Raw genomic sequence first — 27456 nt, forward strand, 5'->3', positions numbered from 1 at the left:
TTGTATCTCTTCCTTGTAGACTTTTTACTATCACATAGAGCTTCAATGCCTAGTTTTACATATTCATTAATAGCATTTGTAGATCCTGGAGATGGAGGTTAAATAAGAGAGCGTATGGAACACTATGTATTTATATTTTTTAAAAATTAATTTTTTTATATATTTTAGATTTCTTTGATGTGCTGATGTTAAAAATATTTTTTTAAAAATAAAAAAATATATTATTTTGATGCATTTCAATATAAAAAAATATTTTAAAAGACAACCGCAACCACACTCCCATAAAATCCCGGAGTTCGTCAATGTGAAATAAAGCCAGGTGAAATAAAGCATAGTGTACAAAAATTGCAATATTATAATCATAGCAATTCAGTGATTTTAACACTGCATAAGTAGGGAAAGTGAAAAAATAATAATTAATACTATAATAGAGTTTTGTAAAATTAAAGGCAGAGCAAGTAATACGAAAGGTTACTCCTAAACTTGGCCTTGAAACATTGGAGAGAAATCCTAAATTTCAATCTAAAACAATCAATTTAATCAAACTATACTTTGATTTTTTTTTTCTGTTTCAAATTATTATTTTTTAAAATATATATTTTTATCGTTTTAATGTATTGATATTAAAATAAATTATTGTAATATATTTTTAAATAAAAATTATTAAAATAAACATGAGAGGAAAGTGGTCTCCCTAGCTATAGACTATAAAGCGGGCTATTCCTAAAAAAATGAGCCCACTTATCCAATAATGAGTTTAAAAACTGGAAATACGGGTCGGTTTGATTTATTATTCAAAAGGATCCAACAAGAACAGCAAGACAAGACAGAAATAAGGAGAATTATTGAAACAGAGGAGATTTTTTTTAAAGTAACACAGGTTAATTTTTTATTTTTTTGACACAGTTAAAAAATTAATTAATTGAAATAACATGGTTAATTAGTTGCGTGGTTAAAAACAATACAACCACGTAGATTATAAATAATACAATTTAATAAGTTGCTTTATTGGAAACATTGTAACCCATTGAAATATATATATTTTTTAGTTTAATTTAATACTTTAAATAATATTTATTATCTACAAATCAAATTATCTTATTTATTAATATCATTTGATTCTCAATAATTATTAATAAAAATGGTTCTTCATATTCAAATTAATAATTACGATAATTAAACTGCCATCAAATTAAATATCATAATCAATTTAAATTTCAATAGGATTCTTTACATTAATTAATAATTATATAAAAAAACGAGAATTAAGATATTATAATAAGTTGTTTTGATAACTAATTTTTTTTAAAAAAAACCCAATTATAGAGAATTGATTATATAAAATAATTATTTTTTATGGTCGAGTCTTTTTTATTTTTTGACATGTATTATCTTTTATATATATATATATAAAACTCGAAATTGAGGTTTTGCATGCCGCTCTCGGTGGGTCTACTTTTCGCACCTTCCAAAAAAAGGCTTCAATCAAGAGAGCATCAACGTCAAAAGCTATTCCATGTGGCAAACACTGTTCTGTGCTTTCACTTTCCTTTTGCACCTCAAAAAGTTGAAAACAGAATGTTCAAACTTCAAAGCTACAAAGATCCCACCAAAGGAGGCGGCATTTTCTCCAAAGCCATAGCAGCTCTCGTCGAGGCAAGCCGACACCGTATCACCCGCCCTTTTATTCCCACTACAAAAGCCTTTCCAAAGACTAGAATCCATCATCATTTGGATTTTTTTTCCCAGCACTTTCTCCACAAGAAGTGCTTTTGCCACCTTTCAACTCTACCAATCCAGACTCCTTAGGTTAGCCACATAACACTGTCTTGTTGGACTTTGTAGCTCGACTGCGGATGCTGCTACTCCTTTTACGTCAGCAAGAATCTCTTTGATAGGCTCATGTTAAATGCATCATAATCTTAAAACACACACACACATGCTCTATAAATAGGATTAGAAAATTCCCACGACCTGACAACAGCACTTTCTCATCGAAAGATTACTAGTTAACCTTCAATGGGCAGGCAAAGCTCTGATCCCGCCATCATTCATTCCTCAATTGCTCTATTGCAGGAGAGATTCAGACAGTTAGAGAGAGCAAAGGAAATGAGGCAGCAGAGGGAACTCTTAAAGCTGTTCTCCGAAGCAGACCATGTCCAGACAGCCATGGCGTATGAGTCATCAAAGTTGTTACACTCTGAGTTAACCCTTCCACCTAGGCAGCCAATCCAAGCGTCTCTTTCCTTCCAGCCAACCATGCAGACCGAGCATAATGATCTCCTGGTCAACACGACTCCAATTGTGGCCAATTTATGCTCCACAGACAGTGTCATGAATCTAACTTATAACTTTGATGAATCAGATGTAGATACCTCACTTCATCTGTGAAAAAATTTTACAATGTTAGTCTCTCTTGTTTCCTTGTTCTGTTTCTCAAACCATTTCATGGAGCTGTAAAAATCAGAGAGGAAAAAAAAGAAGATGTAAACTACTGTCCACTGGGACTCTCATCGTCCTCTTCATGTTCAGCAATTACATTCGAATCCGAAATACTATGCTCTGGTCTCTTCTGGAATGAATCTTCATCATAATCACTACCATCAGACTCTTCATCACTGCTCCATTTTCTCTTCATGATCCTGGGTACCAAGCGAGTTACTTCGTTGGCCTCCAATAGTGCCTCACCATTGTTTATCCGTTCAAACCGAACAGCACTGACCTTTCTGGCATTTCCAGCTAATATCTGCAACAAGGACACGTCAAGGGTATTGTTCAGTAAATGATATAATAGCTAATCAAAGTATAGCCTTCGTTGGCATCAATGTTGTCAAATTTAGAGAAAACAAGCATCAACATATAAAATTAACAAATGCTATCATTCGTAGCTCCTGAAAAACAAATTATGGCTGCTGCAACTGTGGAAATTTTGTGTATCTCTGGTCCAACTATAACAAAAACTGTACCTCATCAATCCAACAGATATACCAAACACTGAAGTGAAATTCAAGAAAGTAATTTAACTAACAGCAAGGAAACCATGAATTTCTCATCCAAGAAAAGTTAACATTAAAATGATCAGCAGACACTTTAATTGCTATCTAAATAAGTTGGATTTTTCTGTAACAATTATGAACTCCCATCCAGCATTGTCGAGTAGCTTTCATATAGCAAGCAACTCGAATTGCAGCAGTAAGAGGACATGTCATCTCTAGAGATTGTTAGGTTTTCTTTTTTTAATTCTGGATATCAATTTTGAATCTCGCTGTGACACTTGTAAAACCAGAAAATGATATTCAATGACAACAAGGGATAAGCCTGTTGTGAGAGAGATTATGTCAAGCTTTTATGCTAAAGCTAGAGTGGGGGTTCACAATGCAAGATAGCTAACAAACTTGATCAGGTGGAATAAGCCTAAGTTGAAAAGCTACAAAAGCAGTAGTTGCTGCCCACAACTTTTTATACATTAAAATAAGAAATTGCATCGTTATTTGATGCATATAACAAATAAATCTATAAACACTAGTTTATGCACTGTAGCTTTCACAGAAAAGACAAGTTGCATGGAATCCAAATCTGACCTCAAGTTTATATATTTGATGCTTTTCCTTCAGTTCTTGTCTGTCAGACTTGCCTTCAGTATGCTCATCCACATCTTCTTGAATTTCCTTTTCAAGCACCACTTTAATGGTCTCACCTGTCCTTGGGATATATCCAAATGCCTCGCATATAAAACCCGAAACTGTCTCATACTGATGGCCCTGCAGAAAAGAAAGAGAAGATAAATGAAAACCCAGATTTATGAATTAATGAACGCTTGTTTAGAACATACAATCTAGTACTATTATCATTTCAACAATAGAGCAAAAGAGATCTCCTAAAACATATCAAGCTCTCATGAAGAAACCATGGGCATCATGCTGCAGAAAAATTGTAACCAGTAGACAAAATTGGATTATGTATAGATTCCTCAACTAATGGTATGCTGATGAACACGATACCTAATTTAAGTATGAGACAACCCATCCTCAAACAGTGAGTCCCAAGTATTTGTCTGATAAGTAGTCAAGATCTCATATAATAGACTACATTTCCAAACAAATATAGAGCAGGTATTCATAGGTAAAAAGCCAAGAAAACAGCAATAGCTACAGATTTCCACCCTGTATAAGTTGCAGGCTAGGGCTCTTTTTCCTGAGTTAAACAGACACTATTTATTTTCTATTTGAAAGATCATTCAAGCAATGACACATTTTTTACAGTACTAGCCTTTCCATGACATGAGCTATTAGGCAATGATCAGTATACCAGTTATTAATCCTAGAAATTGTATACGGTATTAATTCTACAAATTATACGATATAAATATATAATACAATGGGATACATCCTTCAGATAACAATTTCATTTTCCATTTGGAAGATCATTCAAGCAATGCTGCTTTCATACTGTACTGTATTTTCTCATGACATGAGCTCTTAAGCAATCTACATACCAGTTATGATTATGGAAATTCTAAATATGGGATCATACAAAGGGAATACATTCTTGTTCAAAAAAATTATGCATACACTAACATCATTAATTTGACAACTAAATAACAAATCATGCATAGATGAATATTATTGACAAGTAAAATATATTTCACAAATAAGATAAGGAAATATACTATATTGCAAGAAGTTAGAGTGGAATGTGGATATCACTTCTCATCTCTCTGGAAGTTCTATCATGGAAAATTCAAGTTGGTAATAGAAAACTAAAACATTCTGCTACCACTATGATAGTTGCAAAAAATCAATGCTAGTTACTAAGCCTTTTCAAATTACCTTCAAATAATATGCATCTCCAACAAAGAAAATATAGATATCAACAAAAATAATAATTAACAAATGCCTACCCTTTCCAACTGTTAGCTGATAAAAAAAAGCAAATTACATGCAACGCGAAATGTTTGAAATATATTGGGCATATCCTAAGTATATCTCCAAGCATTCACACCAAGTATATCTGGCTATCCAAACACCAAAGGAAAATAATCTTATATATATATATATCAGACACATCAAATTTTAGCAGGTAAGTTTAAGCACAAGGACAAGCCTCATATGATCAAGGAGAGATTATGAAGTATTTGTGCTTCCATAGCATACCAGGCATCATTTATTTAGGTACTTAAACATTAACATAATAATGTACTGCTCAATCTCAAACCAACAATTAAATTGTACCTCTGGCATTTTGACATTTAGATCCTCAGAGAGTTGATCAATAGATGTGTTTGCATCAACGTCATATATTCCCTCTGCTCGCATCACAATGTAGCCGGTTTTCTTCTCAATCTCTTCCTGCCAAACAAGAGGAAGTACATCAGTAAAATAAGGAGCCAAATATCTGCCTTCACACCGGCACCAATCATAGATGCATACAGAAGTGCTACTGGTATCTTCAGTTTCCAAAATTATCTACCATTTCTTGTTGTGCTGGTTCATGAGAATAATATCAACCTCATAGTTAAGTAGATTGATGGTAACTGCAATTACATTATAATGAGATGTATTCAGATCAAAACTGCATTGAATTTTATTTATTTATCATAATAACGTCTCATACTTTATTTTCCATACAAGAAATCTACCTTTGACTTTAATTATCAAATTTATGTTTCAGTAACTGGTAACAGTAAATCTGATGTTCAGATTATCAGTAGATACACCCTGGGATGCAGAATAAATCAGTCCATGGCAGGGCAATGCTCAACCTAGTACTGGTACATTGCAGGTGATGACAGTGCCCTAAACCTATGAATTACTGTGATACTTCGTGCGCGCACACGTAAACTAAATCATCACAGCCAAAGACAGCTTTAATACACATCACAATCTTCACAAGACATCTTCAGTTTACAGACAGATCCATAAAAAGTCCACAAAAACTGTTGCATTGGGGCTCATATCAAAACTTCCTAAGTTTTTCATCATCACATAATTGTATTGGTAACTTTTCCCCGTTTCTAAGCAGTTCAAGTTTTGAATATGCATAGAATCTGATGAAACATCCAGAAGGCACTCATTTACAAGGAATGCAGGTTGCCATGTATCATCAACAAATCAAGACAAGAAATATTTCTTCCAGGACCATTATGATTTTCACAAAATAAAAGAAAGATGGTTTGGTTTTATCTGCTCACTGGTAACTTGCGTTTTATTTATTTGCTTGCTTGTTTATTTATATGCCCTGTGCAATTCATTAATCAGCATCCCAGGAAAAGAACAATTTTGGGCATAATTCAACCATTAAAGGCTGAAAAGGGGGAATGTTACTCTTGCTGCACAACTCTATGTAGCAAACTACAAAGTTAGACAGGAAACATCTAGCAGATGTTAATTTTAGGCCTTATTAGAAGCTCTCAGTGAGAGGAGATCCGGGCCTTAAAATAGATAGCACAGAAAACAGCTAACAAGGACAGAAGATATATCAACAGAACTAACTCTTGTCTATTTCAGCCATCAAAGTAAAATTACACTACACAGAAAAGAATTATACCAAATTTCAGTGGCCATTCCAATAATGTTACAATAAATTTCTGATCTCAAAAGGAAATCTATCTATAAAAAACATGAACACAACCACTGAGAAAAAGAAATGAACATGTTATAGGAAATTATTAAAGATGCATTTTTTTTAAAAAAAATTCAGCTTACTTTTGAATCATTTTCGTCGAAGATTTCACCTACAATCTCTTCGACAACATCTTCCAGGGTTACTATCTGCTTTGTTCACACAAAAAGAGTAAACTAGTATTATACGGACATCAAATTGAATATATTATGAGCATATCGAGCATTACATATATTTGAAACTTCAACAAACAGGAAATAAACAAAAGATATGAGAGTTCAGTTGGGTGTTCAACTAAAGAAGAGCTAATGTGTAAAGTTCGCCATGTTTAACAGACATTACAAACCATGTCTTAAAAAATTGTCAGGTTGAAAATACAACCAGATTAGTGACTTTCAATGCTTCTCATGGATCAAGATTCATTTGGTTTTCTAGCATTGTGCATTTTGATTTGACTATGATATGGTATTTCAATGTTCAAAAGGGTCAACAAATGCCCGTCGTAAGTTTGGATATACCCCAACCCCAAAAAAGAAGAGAGAGAGAGAGAGAGAGAGAGAGAGAGCGCATGTGCTATTTGAATAACCTTGCTAGTTCCAAGTTGTTTCTTGTTCAGTTATTTGGGGCCATAAGCATGAAAGCATATTTCTCCTAACATATATATCCCTCAAAAATCAAATTCCTAAAAGAATTTGTACCAAAATTGCAGCTTTTTGTATTTCATAAAGAATCCCTCAAAATTATAACTTTCAAATTACCACATACAATCTAGTATCTATGCAATCTTTAATGTTTTTGGACCTATAGCCCTGTATTCTACCAAAAAACAATTACCACATAAAGAACCTAATAATTACTCCCTCAGTGCCAAATAAGTGGTCATTACATGTTAAAAAACACAATTTAAAAATTAAAAATTATTTTTTGGGGGACATTTCTTTTGCATAAATATTTTTACAAGAACATGTTTTTCTAGTTTTTCTAATTTTGTTATGTTTGTTTTGCGTAAAATATTTACAAGAAATTTGGTCAACACAAAATATTTTATGTTCAACCTATAACTTCATTCATTTGTTAAAAAAATACTCATAAAGTTTTGAAAGAATATTTTATAGATAGTAATCTAACTCAATGATATCATCTACCACCCCCATCCCACATTCATCATTGTTACTGCCACTACCACCAAAACCTTCACCACCACCATCAACCCGCCATCATCACCACCATCGTGTCAATATATTCTTCTTTCATTATTTAGTTTCTTTCATAGTTGTATATCCCTTGATTATTTCTCTAACATTTTCATTATTTTTCTATATATTTTTGCTGTAATCCTTCCTATAATAGGCCTAGGATTAGGGGATCTGATTATGTTTACTATATTAGACCATAGAATTAAGAGATTTGATCATTCTTGATGTATATATATTGTAATTCTCTTGGTGAAAGAGCTCAGGAAAACATTTCAGAAATTCTCTTTTATTATTATGTCATGGTATCAAAGCCAAAACTCTGAAATCATTTTTTCTTGTATTTGGTTCCTTGTCTAGCTCCAAGATCTTAGTGTTTTGTTCCTTTTTTTCTCATGTTCTTCTATTCTATTTTTCTTGGACCTGATCTCTTAGTTCTTGAATCTGGTTAAATCATGTCTTTGAAACGATCTGAACATTTTCTTGTTGAATTAATGGCAAGAACTATCTTGTCTAAGCATTCTAATTTCAAATTTTTGTCAAGGGAAAGGAATTATGGGGTCATATTGCCGGGACAAATCCTGCACCTAACAACAAAAAGGAGAAATATGTGAAATGGGAGGTGAAGGATGCTCAGATTATGTTTTGGATCCTTGGAAGTATGAACCCTCCATAATTCTCAATCTCAAGCCTTATAAGTCCTCTAGAGAAATGTGGGATTACATGAAGAACATTTACAACCAAAGCAATACAGCACAAAAACTCGAGTTGGCTCAACTCAGTCAAGGAAATATGTCAATACAAGAGTTTTATTCTTTCTTTGCAAATCTTTGGGCTAAGTACACTGATATTGTGTATGCAAGTGTACCTCCTATAGGACCCATTGCTATACAAAGTGTGCATAAAACTAGCAAGCATGACCAGTTTTTAATGAAGTTAAGTGGGAAATTTGAAGCAATTAGGTTCAACCTAATGTATAGAGAACCGGTTCCTTTATTGGATATTTGTGTAGGAGAGCTTCTCACGGAAGAACAACGGAAGGTTACACAGGCTGTCTTGGAGTAGAAATCTCAAAATTCTACTCCAATTCCTGTTCCCTACGCTGCTCAAAGGAGGTCTAAAGGAGGCAGAGCTATGATTAATGTCCAGTACTATAGTTTCAAAGTTTCAAAGGATTTGGGCACATTTCCACTAATTGTACTAAACAATTCTGCAATTATTGTAAGAAAACATGGCATATCATCAAAGATTGTTCCATCCGACCTCCAAAGAAATCTAAAACTGCCTATAATGTCTCGATTGGTCCCTCGAATGCTCCTAGTCTTGGTCAGTCTTCTATTACTCCTGAAATGGTCCAACAAATGATAGTTTTTGCCCTTTCTACTTTAGGCCTTTCAGGTAACAGAAATTCTATTCCTAAGCCTTGGTATTTTGATTATGCTACTTCCAATCACATGACCAACATTGCCTTACCTTTAAATAATGTTAAAAAATATAAAGGAGATCTTCAGATTCATACTGTTGATGGTAATCCCTTGCCTATCATAGCTGTTGGTGATATTTCAGCCTTTTTGAATACTGTTTTTGTGTCTCCTAAGCTGTCCACTAATCTTATATCTGTTGGCCAATTAGTTGACAACAATTGTGATGTTCATTTTTCAAATTCTGGTTATCTTGTGCAGGATCAAGTGTCCGGGAAGATGATTGCGAAGGGACCTAACATGGAATGTCTATTTCCTTTGCTTCTATCTCCCTCTCCTGTGTTAAATTATATTGCTTGTAATGTTTTTCAATGTGATAATCAAGTGTGGCACATAGTTATTAAACCCGGCCCGGAAGTTGACCTAGTCAAAGGGCCAAGTTCCAAGTATAATGGGTCAACCTCATAAAACCCGAATTATTTAGGGTTAGGTTAGGTTAAAAATAAGAAATGAAAAGGGGAGGTACTAATGAAGGTGTGAAATGGGACCCAATATGGCAAGGTGTGGGAGAGGAATGAACATGATGTTGTCAATTGTTTTGAGTAGAGAAAGGACTCTTAATCTCATCACCATCTCCTCACAAAGTTCATCTGAACCCTCTCTGCTCCTTGACTTTCCCATGCTTTAAAGCTTAAAAACATCACACAAACCTCTCTTTTACATCTTTCCCCTGCAAACATTAACTAGAGAGGATGAGAATCACTACTACAGTATTCCTTGACTCCCATATGCTTTAAAGCTTAAAAACACCACACAAACCCTCTCTTTTACATCTCTCCCCTACAAACATTAGTGTGGTTTCTACATGCTTGAAAACATTAGCTAGAGAGAGAGAGAGAGCGAGATGTTAAAGACTTGATGATGGTAATAAAGCTTGTGGTGCTGGTGCTGGTACTGCTACAGTGCTACATGTTGCCTCTCTCTCTCAGTGTTAATAAAGCCTGCTAGATGTTAAACATGGATTCCGGAAAGTGGAGCTGGCTCAGGATCCAAAGACATTCAAATCCAGTTCCAATTTGGATAAAAGAAAGAAGAGGATGAGAATCACGGTGGAGGGCTACTACCACAGGAAGAAGAAAGCCTTTAGTACCTGATTCCCCGCTCTTAGTCATCGCTCTGTGAAGGAGTTGGTGAATAAACATCCGGCAAAAGCATAGCTAGCGCAAGGGAGGTGACACCCACCACACTCCTAGCCAGGCTCGTTGATCCACCACAAAGGGACGTATTTGACCTTGTTTTGAAGCAAAGCAAGGAAAGGCCTCAAGATCTCCAAACCCAAATCGACTTGCAAATTGCAATCATCTCAAGCGGATCCAACTTCAAAACGCTAGGTCTCGTCCGGGTTGTGGGTCAACCTACCAGGTCGACCAGGTTTTGTCGAGTCGTTGCACCAGCCGGTCTTTTAACAAACCCGAACTAGTCCAATCACCAGGTCCCGGGTCAACCCGCTGGGCTGGTCCGGGTTTAATAACTATGGTGTGGCATAAATGTTTAGGACACCCTAATTCTCATGTACTTCAAGTCTTGCTTAAATCTGGTTTACTTGGAAATAAAAATTCGACTTCTAATAATGATATTGTTGATTGTGCACCTTGCAAACTTGGTAAAAGCAAAACGATTCCTTTTCCATTGCATAAAACCTGCACAACCAAACCTTTTGAACTCGTACATACTGATGTATGGAGTATTGCACCTGTAATTTCTCATGAACATTACATATATTTCTCATGATCATCTTTCAACTCCTATGGCTATGTCTACTACTTTGTCTTCTATTTCCATTCCCACTTGTTATAAATAGGCTATAGAACATGAGTGTTGGCAACAAGCAATGGAAGCGGAACTTCAAGCACTTGAGGCAAATCATACTTAAGACATTGTTTCTTGTCCTCCACATATTAAGCCCATTGGTAGTAAGTGGGTCTATACTGTGAAACTCAAGTCTGATGGCTCTTTAGATAGATACAAAGCTTGCTTGGTTGCTCTTGGCAATAAACAAGAATATGGCCTCGACTATGAAGAAACATTCGCACCAGTTGCTAAGATGACCACAATGAGAACAATTCTTGCTATTGCAGCCTCTAAAGCTTGGCATTTACATCAGATTGATGTAAAAAATGCCTTCTTGAATGGGAACCTTAAGGAAGAGATTTATATGAAACTTCCACTTGGTATGCCCACGACGGCTTCTGATGAAGTTTGCAAGCTAAGACGCTCTTTCTATGGGTTGAAGCAAGCACCTAGAGCCTGATTTGAGAAGTTTCGCAACACTCCTCACCTTCTCCTTCATACAAAGTCAATATGATTCATCACTATTCTTTTACAAGACAACCACTGTTATGGTCTTATCTCTTAGTCTATGTTGCATAGTACATTTCATATGAAAGATCTTGGGCATCTCACATAATTTTTAGGCTGGAAGTTCACTCGAGAGATTATGGTTTGTTCTTAAATCAACATAAATATATCCAAGATCTCATTGAGCTAGTTGTTTTAAAGGATGCTACTGTTGTTGATATGCCAATGAAGGTGAACGTGAAATACTAAGGAGATAAAGTGAGCTTTTGCCTATCCTTTTTTATATAGGCAACTTGTTGGTAGTCTTATCTACCTAACAATTACAAGGCTCGATATCTCATATGTTGTCCATATAGTTAGCAAATTTATGCAATCACCTCGACATCTTCATCTTGCTGCAGTTTGTCATATTATTAGATACTTAATTGGATCACCTACTCGTAGGTTGTTTTTTCCTACACATTCTACTTTTCATTTGACTACATATAGTGATGTAGATTGGGCTGGCTGCCTAAATACTAGGAAATCTACCACAGGCTGGTGCATTTTTCTTGGAGATGCCTTGATTTCTTGGAAGTGTAAGACGCAAGACTGTCTCTAAATCTTCAATGGAGGCCGAGTATAGAGCCATGTCTGCAGCTCATTCTGAAATTGTGTGGTTACGTGGTCTTATTTCTGAACTTGGATTTCCTCCAACTGATCCTACTCCACTTCATGGTGATAATACTAGTGTCATTCAAATAGCTGTGAATCCGGTATATCATGAACGCATAAAGCACATAGAGGTTGACTGTTATTACATTAGGGAGGCATTTACTTGAGGTGTTATTACTCTTCCTCATCTTATTACTGATCTTCAAATAGTTGATGTCTTTGCGAAAGCTTTGACACGCCAATGACACAAGTTTCTCAATAGCAAATTGATGTTGATAGACTTACCGGCATCAATTTGAAGGGGGGTGTCAATATATTCTTCTTTCCTTATTTAGTTTCTTTCATAGTTGTATATCCCTTGATTATCTCTCTAACATTTTCATTATTGTTCTATATGTTCTTGATGTAATCCTTCCTCTAATAGGCCTAGGATTAAGGGATCTGATTATATTTACTATATTAGACCCTAGAATTAAGAGATTTGATCATTCTTGATGTATATATATTGTAATTCTCTTAGTGAAAGAGCTCGGGAAAACATTTCAGAAATTCTCTTTTATTATTGTCACATCGTACTTTTCACATCATTGCTTACCAAACACCATAAAATTTGTTAGTGAAAAACATTTTACATGTAGAACATTTTATGAATAGAAAATATTTTATGCAAAACAAATGCCCCATTTTATATCATATACAAGCTAAGAAAAAAAATATATTTCTAATTTGTATTATAATTATAAATTGTGAATATTTTAAAATGTGTTTTCTAACATGTGGCCATTTATTATGTGAAGAAAGGATTACTATAAATAGCTAGCCTGAATGAACAAATTGTGTTTTCTAAAACATTTAGTGACCATGCAATCCTTTTAAAAACCCAAAGGCAAGAGACTTTGTAAAATTAAACAGAATAGAGACTTGAGGTTTTGTACATACTCCTACTGTTCCACCGTATTCATTAAGAACAACAGCCATGTGGACCTTTCTGATGCGGAACTCTCTAAGAAGATTCCAGACTGACATTGAATCTGCAAAATGAATAACATAATTATAAGTACAGTATAGGTCAACATAATTGTATTCAGTAAAGCTTAAAAGTCAAACCTACAAAACAGATGTAAGCAATATGTCAAAAAAGACATCAGAGTGACCTTTCAGTGGTATTTTATAATATTTGATAATCCTTCAGATCACAACAATACACTGGAAAAAAAAAAAAAAAACAGCAGTACTTTTTTCAAGGCAAAACAAGGATTTAGAAGCTAAACGGTCATATGCAAATACTGATAATACAGGGTGACAAAATCAGTAGAACTGTTAACTATAGAGGTTGTGAATTGAAATTAGACCTACCAAGCAATATTTAGAGCAATTTGATGGTAATATATAAGAATATTGACATCTTCAATAAAAACTAGAGATGCATAGTAAAGTTATTGATTAGAATCAGATTGTATGATGCACTGGGGATATATTTGATATCGCTTCAATACTTAGATTTATCAGCTTCTGATTCTTTTGATGCAAGTGCAAATACTGTCTTTGCCTAAGTCACCGTCTTAGCAAAAAAATTTCCATCTTTGACTGTTTTCTAACACATTTTTCTTTTTGGTTTTTGGGTCTCTATCCAGTGTAAAGGAACCAAATTGCCATATAAAACTAACCAGAGTGCGCCAAAGTTAGGAAGAAATTATACATTCCAATGCTATATCATCTCATAACTAGTTGAACCTATTGACAGCAGAGATCAAGGATAAAATTAGCCAATTTGTGACCAACTTAAGTTAAATTGATCATTCTTCTCTTGGCCATTCAATATCCTTTTCTTCTCATCAAGGTCACTTCCAGACCTCTAGAGTTGCTTTTAATAAGGCCTATCAAGTTGCAAGTCCGAGCCAATATAAAAAATATGATATGTAGAAATAAAGAACCTATGGGAGAAGCCAGCATATCTAAGCAATAAGATACCAAAAACTTGATCATGGACTCATCACAGCAAATTGCAATATCAAGGCAGTCTTCCTGTAGCAAAAAAAAAAAAAAACTAGCGATTTGCATATTTACCAGAAACATGGAACATTTGGATTATGGTACAGGGTTTGGGGATTGGATGCGCAATTGGATTAATTTAAAGTATGTTAGAGGGTATGCTTATATACCATATTAGTTTAAAGTATGTTAGAGGGTATGCTTATATACCATATTAGTTCAAATCATTGTACACTTGGAACATCTTTTCAATTCTTTGAGGGCACACATTATGATGAAATAGGATAAAGAAAGAAAACTTCAAACACAAAAGTGGTTTTTCATCTCAAATAAATAAGAGGATACAAGGAACATTAGTATTTCAAATAATTTAGAATAATAATATTCCAAAAATAAATTAGGTTTAAAAATCAAAAGAATTGTTGGGCCATATTAATAATTAAAAACCAGACCTGAGTGGGAAAAAAAAACATTGAGCAAAAGTATAATTGATCACCTAGACTTGTCCTTTTTTTTTAGGCCCAAACATCACTTGTGATTGGGCTTATTAATTAGCAAGTCAGAACCTCAATATTTATCAGTGAACTTTTTTCAATATTCTTAGCCTAATAATGTTAATTGCACTACTTCATTAATAGTTAAGGTTTTGAGAAGTTTAAAAAGTGATCAGAATGCAATTTAGTAAAACGTGCATAACTTAATTTAACTGTTGAATCAAGCTAAAGTTTTGACAGAACATTTTGAATGCTTTATTTTCAATTGGGTTAAAATTTCATAATGATAGGAAATCAGAAAGGTTTTCATATAAGGCTCGAAAATTACTATACAAGATTGTTTTTATTTACCTTATTGTATTTGAATTTGTTTTTCCTATTTAGATTAGGACTTTTAATTTAATTAGTATTTTACTAATTATGAATCTTAATGTTGGATATATTCTATTAGTTAAAGTAAGTTTTAATTAGAAATCACTTCTTGTAAAGGATTTTGTCTAGAACTAGTATAAATAGGAATGTCTAGTTTATTTTTTATAACATTAAGACTATTCAAACTTTTAATAAAATATTTGAGATTAAGGTTGTAACCTTAGAGCTTGATAACTTTAGCTTTTATCATGTAATTTGCCACATCTATTGATATCAAAATAGATTGGCCTCTTTGATGGACGAAGTGGTAGCAACTCATTCCGCAATGTATGAGTGGAGGCCCTCTAAGGTGGTGTGCGGGCTTATAAGCAGAAACTAGATCATTGGGAGCAAAGATTTGATCACTTGGATCAAGCCATTATAGATCTAATTTGGCTAATGGAAGACCCAAATAGAAATCCCAAAGGAGAAGAATGTGCTTGGAGATATACCTCAGGGCCAACCTTACCTTGAACTTATTACTGAAATTACACCTAAACAACCACTTGTCTATGTGGAGGAGTTTGGTGAAAGAAACATTTCAAATCACCAAACTTTCAAAGTTATATAATCATGTTGAAGATAACAGGACCAAAATGGATGCTGGCAATTTCAAACTTTTGACCTTAAATTGGAGAAGACAATGGCAAACAATGATCTTCAATCATGAATAAAGATCTTACAAACAAGGACATTGTAATTTAAGACAATTCTCCTAAAGATATTATGAAAGATTATCTTGAAGTTTCTTTATATTCAAAGGTTGAAGTATTAGAAGTCGATCAAGTTAGAAGAAAAAGAACGTGTGAATGAACTACAAGTGGATTTTATAGGAATGAAAAGTATAACAATAAATAAAAAAATTTCTTTAGCATGTACACACCATAAATTAAATTAAGAAGTTCACAAGTCAAAGACATGCTACTTTATAAACATGTTGGCTACAATGCTATATTCAAAATATTTGTTCCTCTGGAAGGAGTTCGATTCTTGATAGATAACTCGAGTGAGTTTTTCAGAAGTATACAAATAACTCGATAGATAACTCAAATTGACGTGGGGAAATTTATTCAATATTGCAAACCTAATAATGTTTATTGCATTATTTCATTAATAGTTAAGAGTCCAAGATGCAGTTTGGTAAAAAAACATATTTTTTAAATTCGACTATTGGATCAAGCTAAATTTTGACAGCAAATTTTAAAGGTCCTATTTTCTATTGGGTTAAAATTTCATGATGATTAGATATCAAAAAGGTTTTCAAATAAGGCTTAAAAGTTATTGTGCAGAATTGTCTTTATTTATCTTATTGTATTTGGATTCTTTTTTCCTATTTAGATTAGGACTTTTAATTTAATTAGTATTTCACTAGTTAGAAATCCTAATGCTAGATGAATTCTACTAGTTAGGTAAGTTTTATTTAGAAATTCTTTCCTGTAAAGGATTTTAGATCTAGAAATAGTATAAATAGGAATCTCTAGTTTATTTTTTTGAACATTTAGACCATTCAAACTTTTTATAAAATACCAAATATTTTCTCTGTTCCTCTATAGTATTTAGGGCTATAACCTTAAGGCTTGAGAATCCTAGCTTTTATCCATGCTATTTGCTGCGTCACCCAATCCTAATATAGCAAAGTAGAGAAGCAATCATGCACAAAGCATATAATTAAGAATTTCACCGATCAACCATAAATAGACATGCAACTCAATAATTACCAGGCACAAAATATGTAGGTTTGTGAGCCATGTCTCCCACAGTTGTCCTTTCTAGCAGCTCACCCTTCAAAATCAAACAGATTATAGTTCTGAACACCATGAGATTTTTAGATATAATAAATAAACAAAGTGACAACGCTTTTAAAGTGGGAGGAATGGGAGCAAATTGCATCACCTTCTGAACATAATCCAGCAGATCCATTGCATAGGCAATACCCACAATATTATCCACGCGCTGCTCAAAAACTGGCACCCTACAAAGTACAAAATATGTCCACAACACTTTTAGCATGCTGAAAAAACAAATAACTTACTGCAAGTATTCAGATTTTTACCTTGAATATTGATGAGTTACCCACAACTCATGAAAATCCACAAGAGTCCCACTGGCATCAATTGCAACTACATCAACAAGAGGTGTCATGACCTCTCTAACATGTGTATCCTTAATCTCTAGCACATTCTCAATCATATCCTGTGTTAAAACAAAACTATGAGCTTGTTAACTGCAGAATCCAAACATTTTAATGGGTTCCTAGGGAGACTTTCTGAAATGATAGTCATAACACACTCTTATTTCAGTCAGTTTTCAGCAAAATGGAAAAAATCAAGCAGCTATCAGGCAGAAGTGGAAGTACTATCCATTGACGAACTTCAACACAATAGAAAAATCTTTCTGTTCAGGTCTGATTGTATCTTTCATGCAAAGAAAGTGTCCTATACCTAAAATTTAATTCGAAAATAATTAGTACTGCTTTATTAATGAAAATTTACCATCAAATAGCCTGTAACTGTTAATGTCATCTATGATTCACTATTTCTCACTAAATCTCAAAATTTTATTAATGTACATCTCCATCATAACAAAATAGTAATCGCTCCCTCAAATCACCCATAGAAAAAAAACCACAGTTAGCCACTGCATTACCTGTTCCTCCTCCTCAATTGCCCCACTCAATTCTGCCCCTCGCAACATCAGCTTCAACTCATCTTCAGTAACATATGGTTCGCTGATTAAAAAAAGAAAACAAAACAAAAAAGGTGAGAAGAAATGAGGAAATGCTAACTAAAAATCCATTAAAAAAAAACTGAAGGAAAAACCATTACATTATAAGAGGAAAATAGAAAGAGAAAATAAACATGTAATGGTCTAGGATTTATAAACTGACCATTGAACTGAAAATAAAGAGGAGGTGACAGAGTCTAAAAAGGGTAAATGAATGGAACAATTAGATTCTTAGAATGTTGTTTCATGGTAAAAAGAGGAAAATATCATTATATAACATTTTGAATCACAAGAGGGATAAAATATCGCAATTGTAAACATTCTAATGAATGAAATGAAAAAAAAAAAAAAACATATGTTGACTTTCTACATGATAATAAAATGTCAATTGTAAATGTAGAAGAATGCCCAACAATGAGAATTATCAATACTGTTCACTTTAAAATGGAAGTTAACATCATTTAGGTTGTTATGTTAAAAAGTCAAAAACTGAAAAGAAAAACATTAAACTTGTAAAAATCGCATCAAGCAAGGTAAATGAAACAAAGCAATGAAAAATACAATGATGGCAACCTGCAAGAATTGGAAGTTACAAAAAACGAAAAAAAAAGGTTATTATATTTTCACCTTCTTCCTTTTAAACCAAGCATCTTCAGCATTCCCATTGACAGATATGTGACAACTCTTCCAACAGGATATAATACTAAAGAAAGCCACGCCACTGGCCTAACCTATAGGCATTACAAACAACATTAGCCAGAGACACTTGAAAAAAATAGCAGTGAGATCAGCTGAAGAAAATAACAGTTGCATAGCTCCACAAAGCAAGGAATTGAAAAGAGAGTAGGAAAGGTTCTAGCAAGATAGTATAAGCTCACTTACCACAAACCTAGCAACCTCAGTGGCATTGTGTACAGCTATACTTTTTGGAGTGATCTCAGTAAGAAGCAATATGGCAACCTAGGGACATTAAGAGGAGGAGAAAAAAAAACAGATTAATGGAAATTTTTGCAATGCACAAGTGTATATGCCTTCAAATATTGTTGAACTACAAGAACAATCTAAATACCAATCACTTCATCAAACCTTCAATATCTTATTAGCATTCCACTAAATTGGCCAAAGCTTGTAATTTCCTTTCAACAAGTCATTCACTCTTTTAAACTATAGTTTTAATAATAAAGATTAAATAACATGTGCTGAGAGCATAAACAAGCATAGAACAGTGTAGAAGCACCCTTAGACATGGCAAAGTTTCTTATTCACTAATTGACCTTCAAATTCCTCCTCATTCATCTCAACCACCTTACACTACACATAGAAGGCAGAGAAACCTCATACACAAGCAAATGCAGGTACATTTAATTTATGCACCATCACTCCACTTACCAAGTAAAATTATGGTGGACCAGTAGATACTCTAATTGACATGAGTGTGTGTGTGTTGGGGGGGGGGGGGTCATGGGAGGGACTTATACATACAGTCATTACTCCAGTGGCTGCACTAACACCAGCTTCACCAAATATAGCTGTGGCTGCCTCCGTTACCAATGCAGTTGCTCCAATATTAACAACACTGACAGCATAAATAGACTTGAATAAGAATTTATTTTTTTTCAACATGAAGAGAATAGCTGGAACTAGCCATGATAATAATGGTTAGAATGGTAGTACGTTGTGCCGATAAGAATAGTTGTCAGAAACCGAGTAACATCACTGCGGAGCATTTTGAAGACCCCGTCATCAGGCTCTTTTTCAGCCAACTCACGCACCTGATAGATTTATGTCAGAGGAAAAATTAGATTAAAAAATTATTGTTCACACCTGTAACAGTGACAGAAAGGTGGTGTACTTGGTCATAAGAAGCCAGCAGAATTTCTTAATGTAAGAAACTACAAAAGATATTAGTATTTAAGACCTCTAGTAAATGGAAAATGGTAGCACAGGATTTGAATTAGAAGTGCAGGTTAGAATTACAATTTGAATATGAAGTACATGTCAATTGCTACTGATAGATTTGATTAATGTAAACTCTATCTTGGGTGTTGCAATCTATTGATAATCATCATCTTCATCAAGAATATTGTTCGATAAACAATGCAAAGTGACAATACTTTCAAATTTAGAGTCAGGATAGACATGGACAGAATATTATATTTTCCACTATATCTATGAAAACCTTGATTCTCTCTTCACTTCAACAAGTTGTCAAACACCCCTACGTCCTAACAGATGGTAGGCATGATAAGTTAATCATAAAAGTGGCTATATTTGCCATCTGCATCACTTTCTAAGACTTCTTAGTGACATCCCTTCTTATTTTGGCCACACAATAGAGGCAATACGAAAACTGCCCTCCATAAACCAAAATAAATTAACTCAGGAAATGAGGTCATAAGAATCAGCCTGATCATTTCTTCTAATTTTTATAAGCTCTTCAGCAAAACCATACATGTTTTCCAAGCAAGGCTACTCACAAAAAAATCTGAGAAACTGATGTGGCAGCTACTCTTCTTATGCCAAACAAATCACTTGATGCTTATTTAAACCAATTGTTACATTTATCATGCAAGTAGTTTATGTAAAATTCATTCTTAAGGCCATCATTTCATTTCCCGTGTCTTTACCGTGATAGGACTTGTTCTCATAACAAAACACAAACGCACAGTTTAAACATCGAAATCATCCAGTTAACATCAATAACAATTCTAAACATCAAAAAAACCAATCAAGTTATTGAGCTATAGTTGCATACCTTCCATGGCCATAACGTGGTTATGGAAGTCTCAGCCATGGAAAAAAATGCAGACAGTCCCAAAAGCGCAGCCAATATCAAACCTTGCTCTTTAAAAACTCTAAGGAGCTGCGAGACTTTAGGCCAAGCAGTCCTCAACAACAATATACTCTGCCCTATAACTCCGTACCCCGCATTAACCACACCCTCAGATGCAAGCACCCTCCTGCACCCAAAAACCAAAACCCCACAAACCATTGCTCCAAAAACAACACCCCTTTTCAACAACACTTTTATTAACTCCAAGTTCACATTTTGATCAGTACCCAGATCAGTGCTAACATTGCGAGATGATTTTGAACGATTTCTTGGCAAAATTGAACTACAGTAAGGTCTAAAATCGGTAAGTTTTGACGAAAAACGAGGTGGGTATTGATAACTCTTTTGGGAAACCTTAAAGGGTATCTTCGAAACCCGATTGTAATGCAAGAACGAAGAGGTTTTGGTGCCAGAAATGAATATGGGTCGACCCAGAATTGATGACTCAAATGCAATCTCCATTACCATAAGTAAGAAACAACCTCACTCAAAACCCAAAATTTCGAAGTTAAGTTCAGCTGGCACCAAAACTAAGAATTTGGTGGTTTCATTTTTATTGGAAGGGAGATTTTCATATATTCAGATGAAAAAAATTTTAAAAATTGTTTGGTGTTGGTGGACCCGTGGAGGTGGCGTTGGCTTTTGGGTTGCGTCAATTTTTGGTTGGCGTCGAAGAGATTTTGCTTGAGCGAGCGGCGTGGAAGATGAAATGACTGTATTTGCCCCTTGTTATTTGGTTTAATATCGGTTTTGCCCCTTAACTTACTTACGTTGTGGCACAGCTAGTCTATTTGTCTGGCTACATGCGGCTTGTACGTAAAAAAAATATTAATTCATAACAAATTACATGGTATTCTTATTAAACTAGATTAGGGCGAGGGACAACCTTTGAAATCTATCTATCTATCTTTTTTATTTAGCACAAATTTAAAAGTAAACTATATAAAATTATTTTGACAGGATTGAGCCAACTTGATAAGTTTAAATAAAATCTAAACAACAAATAAAAAAATAGTTAAAAATTTTAATAAAATTTCATGAAGATATTTTTTTCAATATTAAAATAATTATATATTGTATCCTAGTTCATGGCGTGACCAGTCAAACCCATAATTAAGGTCATTGATTTTATTAGATTTAATAATTTTTTTATTAAATTATTATTTACATAATTATAATAACAAAAATAAATACTTATAAAATCAAGCACATACCAAATATTAAAACGTTTATTTTAAATTGTGATAACTTCATATAAAGTAAATTATGAATATTAATTCAAAAGTAACCAAATATTAAAGGGTTAAATTGAAAGTTCTTGAATAAAATGTCCTCCTACGAAGAGCGATGCATTGGGACTAACAGCCAGGGAAGGGCAAGTTGCTAGAAAAATTAAATACAAATGCAATATTGAATGATAAAATTAGAAAAAAAAATAAAAGAAAGAGAAATAAAAAGCAAAGTGAATAAAAGATTAAAAACAAAAAGAAGAAGAAAAGAGGGGAAGGTGGCACTTTGGACAATAAAGGAGTCATTCTCATCTTTTTTAGTATAGAGTATAATAGTTTTATGGCCCAAATTATGTTGGGAGTTAGATCTAACAAAATCAAATCCAAGCCATAATGAATTATTTAGCATTATAGTATAACAAAAACTAAAAGAGCTCGGTGTCTCTTTCATTGTTTATCTAAACATATATTATTGTGGATTAGAACAATGTAATGATGGAATTGTCATTGCCAAAGAAATATTTTAAGCATGTAGTTAGGGGTAAGATTGTCTTTTTCATGAGATACATTTGGCATTGAAAAAATGATTGGGGACAAAATAATCCATTCAGGTTTTTTAGGCTACAATATAGATATTGATTTGCCCTTCATGGCACAAAATTTTAACCTTTTGGGTTAGGGGCTTCTTTTGCCTTTTTTTAAAAAAAAAAAACAGTGAAGATACAACCATGTCTCTAAGGGAGGAATATGCATGTGTTGAGGGGTATCTTTCATTCCTTTTCTTTTATTGAAACAGTTCAAATACGAAATTACCCTTGAATTTCAACAAAAACAAGGTTATATGTGGTGGTGCTTTTGTCATTTTCATATGGTTTTATTGTAAAATATCATGTAGGTTTAAGTGCTTGGGTTTGACATGATTTTTGTTTCTTAATTTTATGTAGATTAATTTTTTTTTTACTATTTATTTTTTATAAAAAAAAATTTATATGTGCAATCTTGTATTTTTTTTTTAATTATTGTTCAATACATTTTATGTGTTATGTGCAACCTTGCTTTCTTTTTTTATATATAATTATTGTTCAATAAATTATATGTGTGTGTCAGTTTCTATTATAAATTTTATGTGTTTTTCTATTATAAATTTATTTTGATAGATGAATTAATTAAACATGACCAGTTAAATTACATATGTTACGATGTTAGATATCTTGATCTTTATTTTTTTCTTGGTTTTCTCAATTTTATTTTTTGTTTATTGTTAATGCTTTTTTTTTCCATTACTTTACACAATGGTTATTGAGTTGTTTAATTAGATGCGTGCATAAATTTTTTGATTTACATTTAAGAGTTTTTATGCTATGTGCGTGTGCGTGCGTGCGTGCAAAATCTAATGGAGGAAACTATTTGGTCAATGTATGCCCAAGAAAGTTTAAAGGCTTTAGGTGCTCTTAGGTTGCTTTCTCTTAAAGAAAAAAATTACCTTCTAAAGTGAGTATTTGAGGTATGTACCATACTTATTTTATACATTGGGTCTAAATACATAGATGAATACATAAAATGTTTTAATTAGAATGTTCTTATTTGTAAATGATATTAGGAGTGTTTAGTTTTTAGAGAGGTAGGTATGATTCCTCTGTGTTTTAATTAAAAAAAAGTTTTATATAGATTATTTTTTTTAATATTGATTTTTTTTATAGGATTTTTCATAAATGCAACCTTGCATTGTTTTTTTTTAATTATTTTTCAAGAAATTTTATGTGTTATATGCAGTCATGCATTGTTTTTTTTTATAATTATTGTTCAATAAATTTTAAGTGGGTCTAGCATGGTTGCTAGATCTAAGGTGCTTGGGTTTGGCATGGTTTTTTTGTTTTCTTAATTTTATGTAGATTATTTTTTTCTTAATATTGATTTTTTTTATAAAAATTTTCATATGTGTAGCCTTGCATTGTTTTTTTTTTAAATGATTATTCAATAAATTTTATGTGTTATGTGCAGCCTTGCATTCTTTATATATATATAATATATATATATATATATATATATATATATATATATATATATATATATATATATATATATATTGTTTAATAAATTTTATGTGTGTGTCGGTTTCTATTACAAATTTATTTTGATAGAATAATTTATTAAACATGACCATGTAAATTACCGTGTTGCGACGTAAGATATCTTGATCTTTATTTTTTACTTGGTTATCTCAATTTCATTTTTGTTTATTGTTGATTATTTTTTTCTCATTACTTTACACAATGGTTATTAGGTTATTTAGTTAAATGCGTGCATAAGTTTTATGCCCAAGAAAGTTTAAAGGCTTTAGGTGCTCTTAGGTTACTTTCTGTTGAGGGAAAAATTTATCTTTTAAGGCAAGTGTTTGAGGTAAGTACCATATTTGTTTTATAAATTAGGTCCAAATACTTATATGAATACAAAAAATATTTTTGCAGACACTTAACTAAATTATTCAGGTGCATGCAGTAACAAGGAGTTGACAAGTATTTGTTATTCTTTACTTGCTAACAATTGTTGGAAATTCACTTCTCACTTAAAAGTTGAGCTTTCATACTCCTTTTGTTCATTATGCCACATTTTGTTTTAAGTTGCTCAAGCAAGGCTTTGTTAGATTGATATCCCTTTACATTTTACAATTTGATTCTTATATGAAATTTTAGACAGTTTAAGCAAGCCTTGAAAGATAAATCATATACATTTTAATGCTATTAGCTCTTGATTGCATCCTTAGAAAGCGTTTTTTATCTTTCAATTGTCACACAATTAAAAATAACGCGTGTTTCCAAAAATAGCCTGTGACAACGTGCAGACAACCTATCTAGTTGTTACTAAATTTGACTCAGGGGTCAACTTAAAAAACTCTTGACTTAACTCCTTGCCTAGCACATGTTTCAAATAAAATTATGTGAGAGTTGTCTCGACATGACTTAATCAATTTGACGAGTTTAAAGACAACACGGATGACTAATAAAAAGCATTATTTGACTTTAAAAATCTTTCAAGATGATATTTTTTTAACATTGAGGCAATAACATATTAGATCGACCTGGATTTCGCGGCTTAACCTGTCAAATCTACAACTCAAATCATGGACTCCACTAGGTTTAACAACTATGTTTTTTAAAAAATATTTTTTACCTAATGATATCATAACAAAAATAAACGCTCATAAAATTAAGAACTAACAAATTATCGGGATGTTTGTTTGAGACTATAATAACCTCTCAGAAAGTAAATAGAAACAAATTATGAATATTAATTCAAAATCAACCAAATATTAAAGGAAAAAATTGACAAAAAAATAAGGATTCAATTGAAAGAAAAATAATTGGAAGACAGAATTTATTGAAAAAAGAAAACTATTGGCATTGTTATTAAACCTAATTCTATAGGTCAAGTTTGAAACATTTTGACTTAACTCCTTGCCTAGCTCGAGTTTAAAATTAACTTATAAGGGAGTTGACTCTAGATAACTTTATTGAATTGACAAGTCTAAAGGCAACCTAAACAATAAGTGAAATCATGGTTTGCCTTTAAAAATATTTCAAGATGATTTTTTTCTTTAATATTAAGATTGTGACATGTTGGATCAGCCTAAGCTTCGCGGCTTAACTCACAAACCTACGATCCGGATCATAAATTTTATTGGGTTTAAAAATTTTATTTTTTATTTAATAATATGATAACAAAAAAAATGCTTGAAAAAATTGAACACCAACCAAATACAAGGGCGTTTATTTAAGACTATGATAATCTCATAAAACACAAACCAAAATAAATTATAACAACCAATTTAAAATCAATAAAATATTGAATGATAAAATTTTAAAAAAATATTTGAAATATAGAATTTGAAAAGAAAAAAAAAATATTTTTTAAAAAGATTAAGGTGCGCTTCACTATTCATATGATAGTGAAGCATTATAGTCTTTTTTAGTTGTTTTAACATGTAGTAGTAATTGTTGTGATCTTTTGTAATATCTCACATCGACGGGTGAGGGAGTGATAATTGACCTTATTAAGAGTGTTGGTTGTTGATTTGTCATATGCGTTTGAAAATCATGCTGGTCGGCAACCCTGGGATGGGAGGGACCCAAAGTGGATAGTAGATGATAGGTGTGGGCCGTTGTGTTATTCTGTCATATGTGTTTTGGGACGTCATGCTTAGAAGTGGACTCACATCACCAGGAACAAAACCGTGAGGGCATTAAGACCCAAAGCGGACAATATATGGCAAGTTGGGTCGGGCTGTTACACCTTTCCAAATATTGCAGGGATTATATTTTCCTTTTGTAATTTTAGAAATTACACTTTATTTATTAGGTTAATATAAAATTTAAGTTTTGATAAAAACATAAATAAAACAAAGATATTGTCCTATATTAATCTTTCATTTCAAAGATTTTCATTTTCTTCTCTTTGTCTCCACTAATAAAAAAACATAAATCAAAACAAAATTTTGATCGTTACTTGATTGGTATGGGTTTTTTTTATTATTTTTTTTCATAAATAACCCACAAAGATACCCAACTTGTTTGACCTTATCTTTCTCTCTCTTTTAACTTTCAACTTCTCTAATGTAAAAAATAAAAACAAAAGAGAATCAAAGAGATAAATCCAATTTTCTCTCTCTTAAACTAGATTTATCTTTATGCCACATACATTATCTCGTTAAGTTCCACAATCATCATTCGAAGCCAAACCTTGAGTCATTAACTTCAGTTTTTAATATTATTCTCTTTATGTCCCTTTCTTAGCATTCAAAACCCAACACAAATCTTTAATTTCTTCTTGTTTTTTACATTCTATCTCTCGTCCTTTTCACTAATTTATTTTTCTTAGTTTCAATTTGTATATTATTGCAACTTATTTCTGGTTGATACACCTACTAACTATAAAAGTAATGTGTTTAAATTTCAAGTTCTTTACTTGATTAAGTTTTAAAGGATTTGAAACATTAGGTGAAAAAGGTGGGGCTTTTTTTTAAAGAAAACAATTGTAGTTTGAGATTGAGATTCAAGGCTCTTGTTTCATCCACCAGATTATGTATTTTTTTTATGGGATTGTTGTAATGTGAGTTTCTATATATTATACATATTTTTTGTATGGTAGACCCTCTTTTCTCTACAATTCACTCATTTATTTATAGTCTACAAATTTTCTCATCTTTTTTTGTTACGAGATCCTCAGGTAACTTAATTTTTTATTTTTTATTTCACTTTTTTTTTTGCACTTTAGTCCCATGTGTATTTTGCTCCCTATTTTGATTTTTGATCTTGCTTTTTTAAAAAATATATGAAACAAAGTTAACATCAATTTGATAATAAAAGTAATAAAAAAATATGAAATGGATACGGATGCGTCGAAGATGTATTTCTTTGAATTTAATTTTTTTCAAAAAATATATCAATAAGAGAAAATAATTGAATATTACAAAAAAAAACGTGTGAATAGCCTAAATGCATCAAAAAGACACATTATTTTGAATTGTTT

At 32.6% G+C, this 27456-nt stretch overlaps 1 protein-coding gene across 3 annotated transcripts; it reads right to left on the reverse strand.

The window, feature by feature from the left end:
* Nucleotides 1-2352: 2352 nt before the first annotated feature.
* LOC118056905 (putative DUF21 domain-containing protein At3g13070, chloroplastic) lies at nucleotides 2353-21377 on the reverse strand. Of its 3 annotated transcripts, XM_073412330.1 has the most exons (15): nucleotides 20624-21375; nucleotides 19543-19640; nucleotides 19351-19444; nucleotides 18751-18828; nucleotides 18496-18599; nucleotides 17791-17872; nucleotides 17198-17337; nucleotides 17038-17116; nucleotides 16863-16926; nucleotides 13187-13278; nucleotides 6705-6770; nucleotides 5232-5348; nucleotides 3582-3761; nucleotides 2496-2746; nucleotides 2353-2385 (listed from the first exon to the last, which is right to left on the reverse strand). In XM_073412330.1, the coding sequence occupies exons 1-15, from the start codon at nucleotides 21167-21169 to the stop codon at nucleotides 2382-2384; spliced, it is 1995 nt and encodes a 664-aa protein (XP_073268431.1). In that variant the 5' UTR covers nucleotides 21170-21375; the 3' UTR covers nucleotides 2353-2381. The 3 variants fall into 3 exon arrangements, with proteins under 3 accessions (XP_073268431.1, XP_034925216.1, XP_034925217.1); XM_035069325.2 differs by having other exon boundaries at nucleotides 2353-2746; nucleotides 20624-21374; XM_035069326.2 differs by lacking the exon at nucleotides 6705-6770 and having other exon boundaries at nucleotides 2353-2746; nucleotides 20624-21377.
* Between the last annotated feature and the right edge of the window lie 6079 nt (nucleotides 21378-27456).

The sequence above is a fragment of the Populus alba genome, chromosome 1 (genome assembly GCF_005239225.2).
Source record: "Populus alba chromosome 1, ASM523922v2, whole genome shotgun sequence".
NCBI lineage: Eukaryota > Viridiplantae > Streptophyta > Magnoliopsida > Malpighiales > Salicaceae > Populus > Populus alba.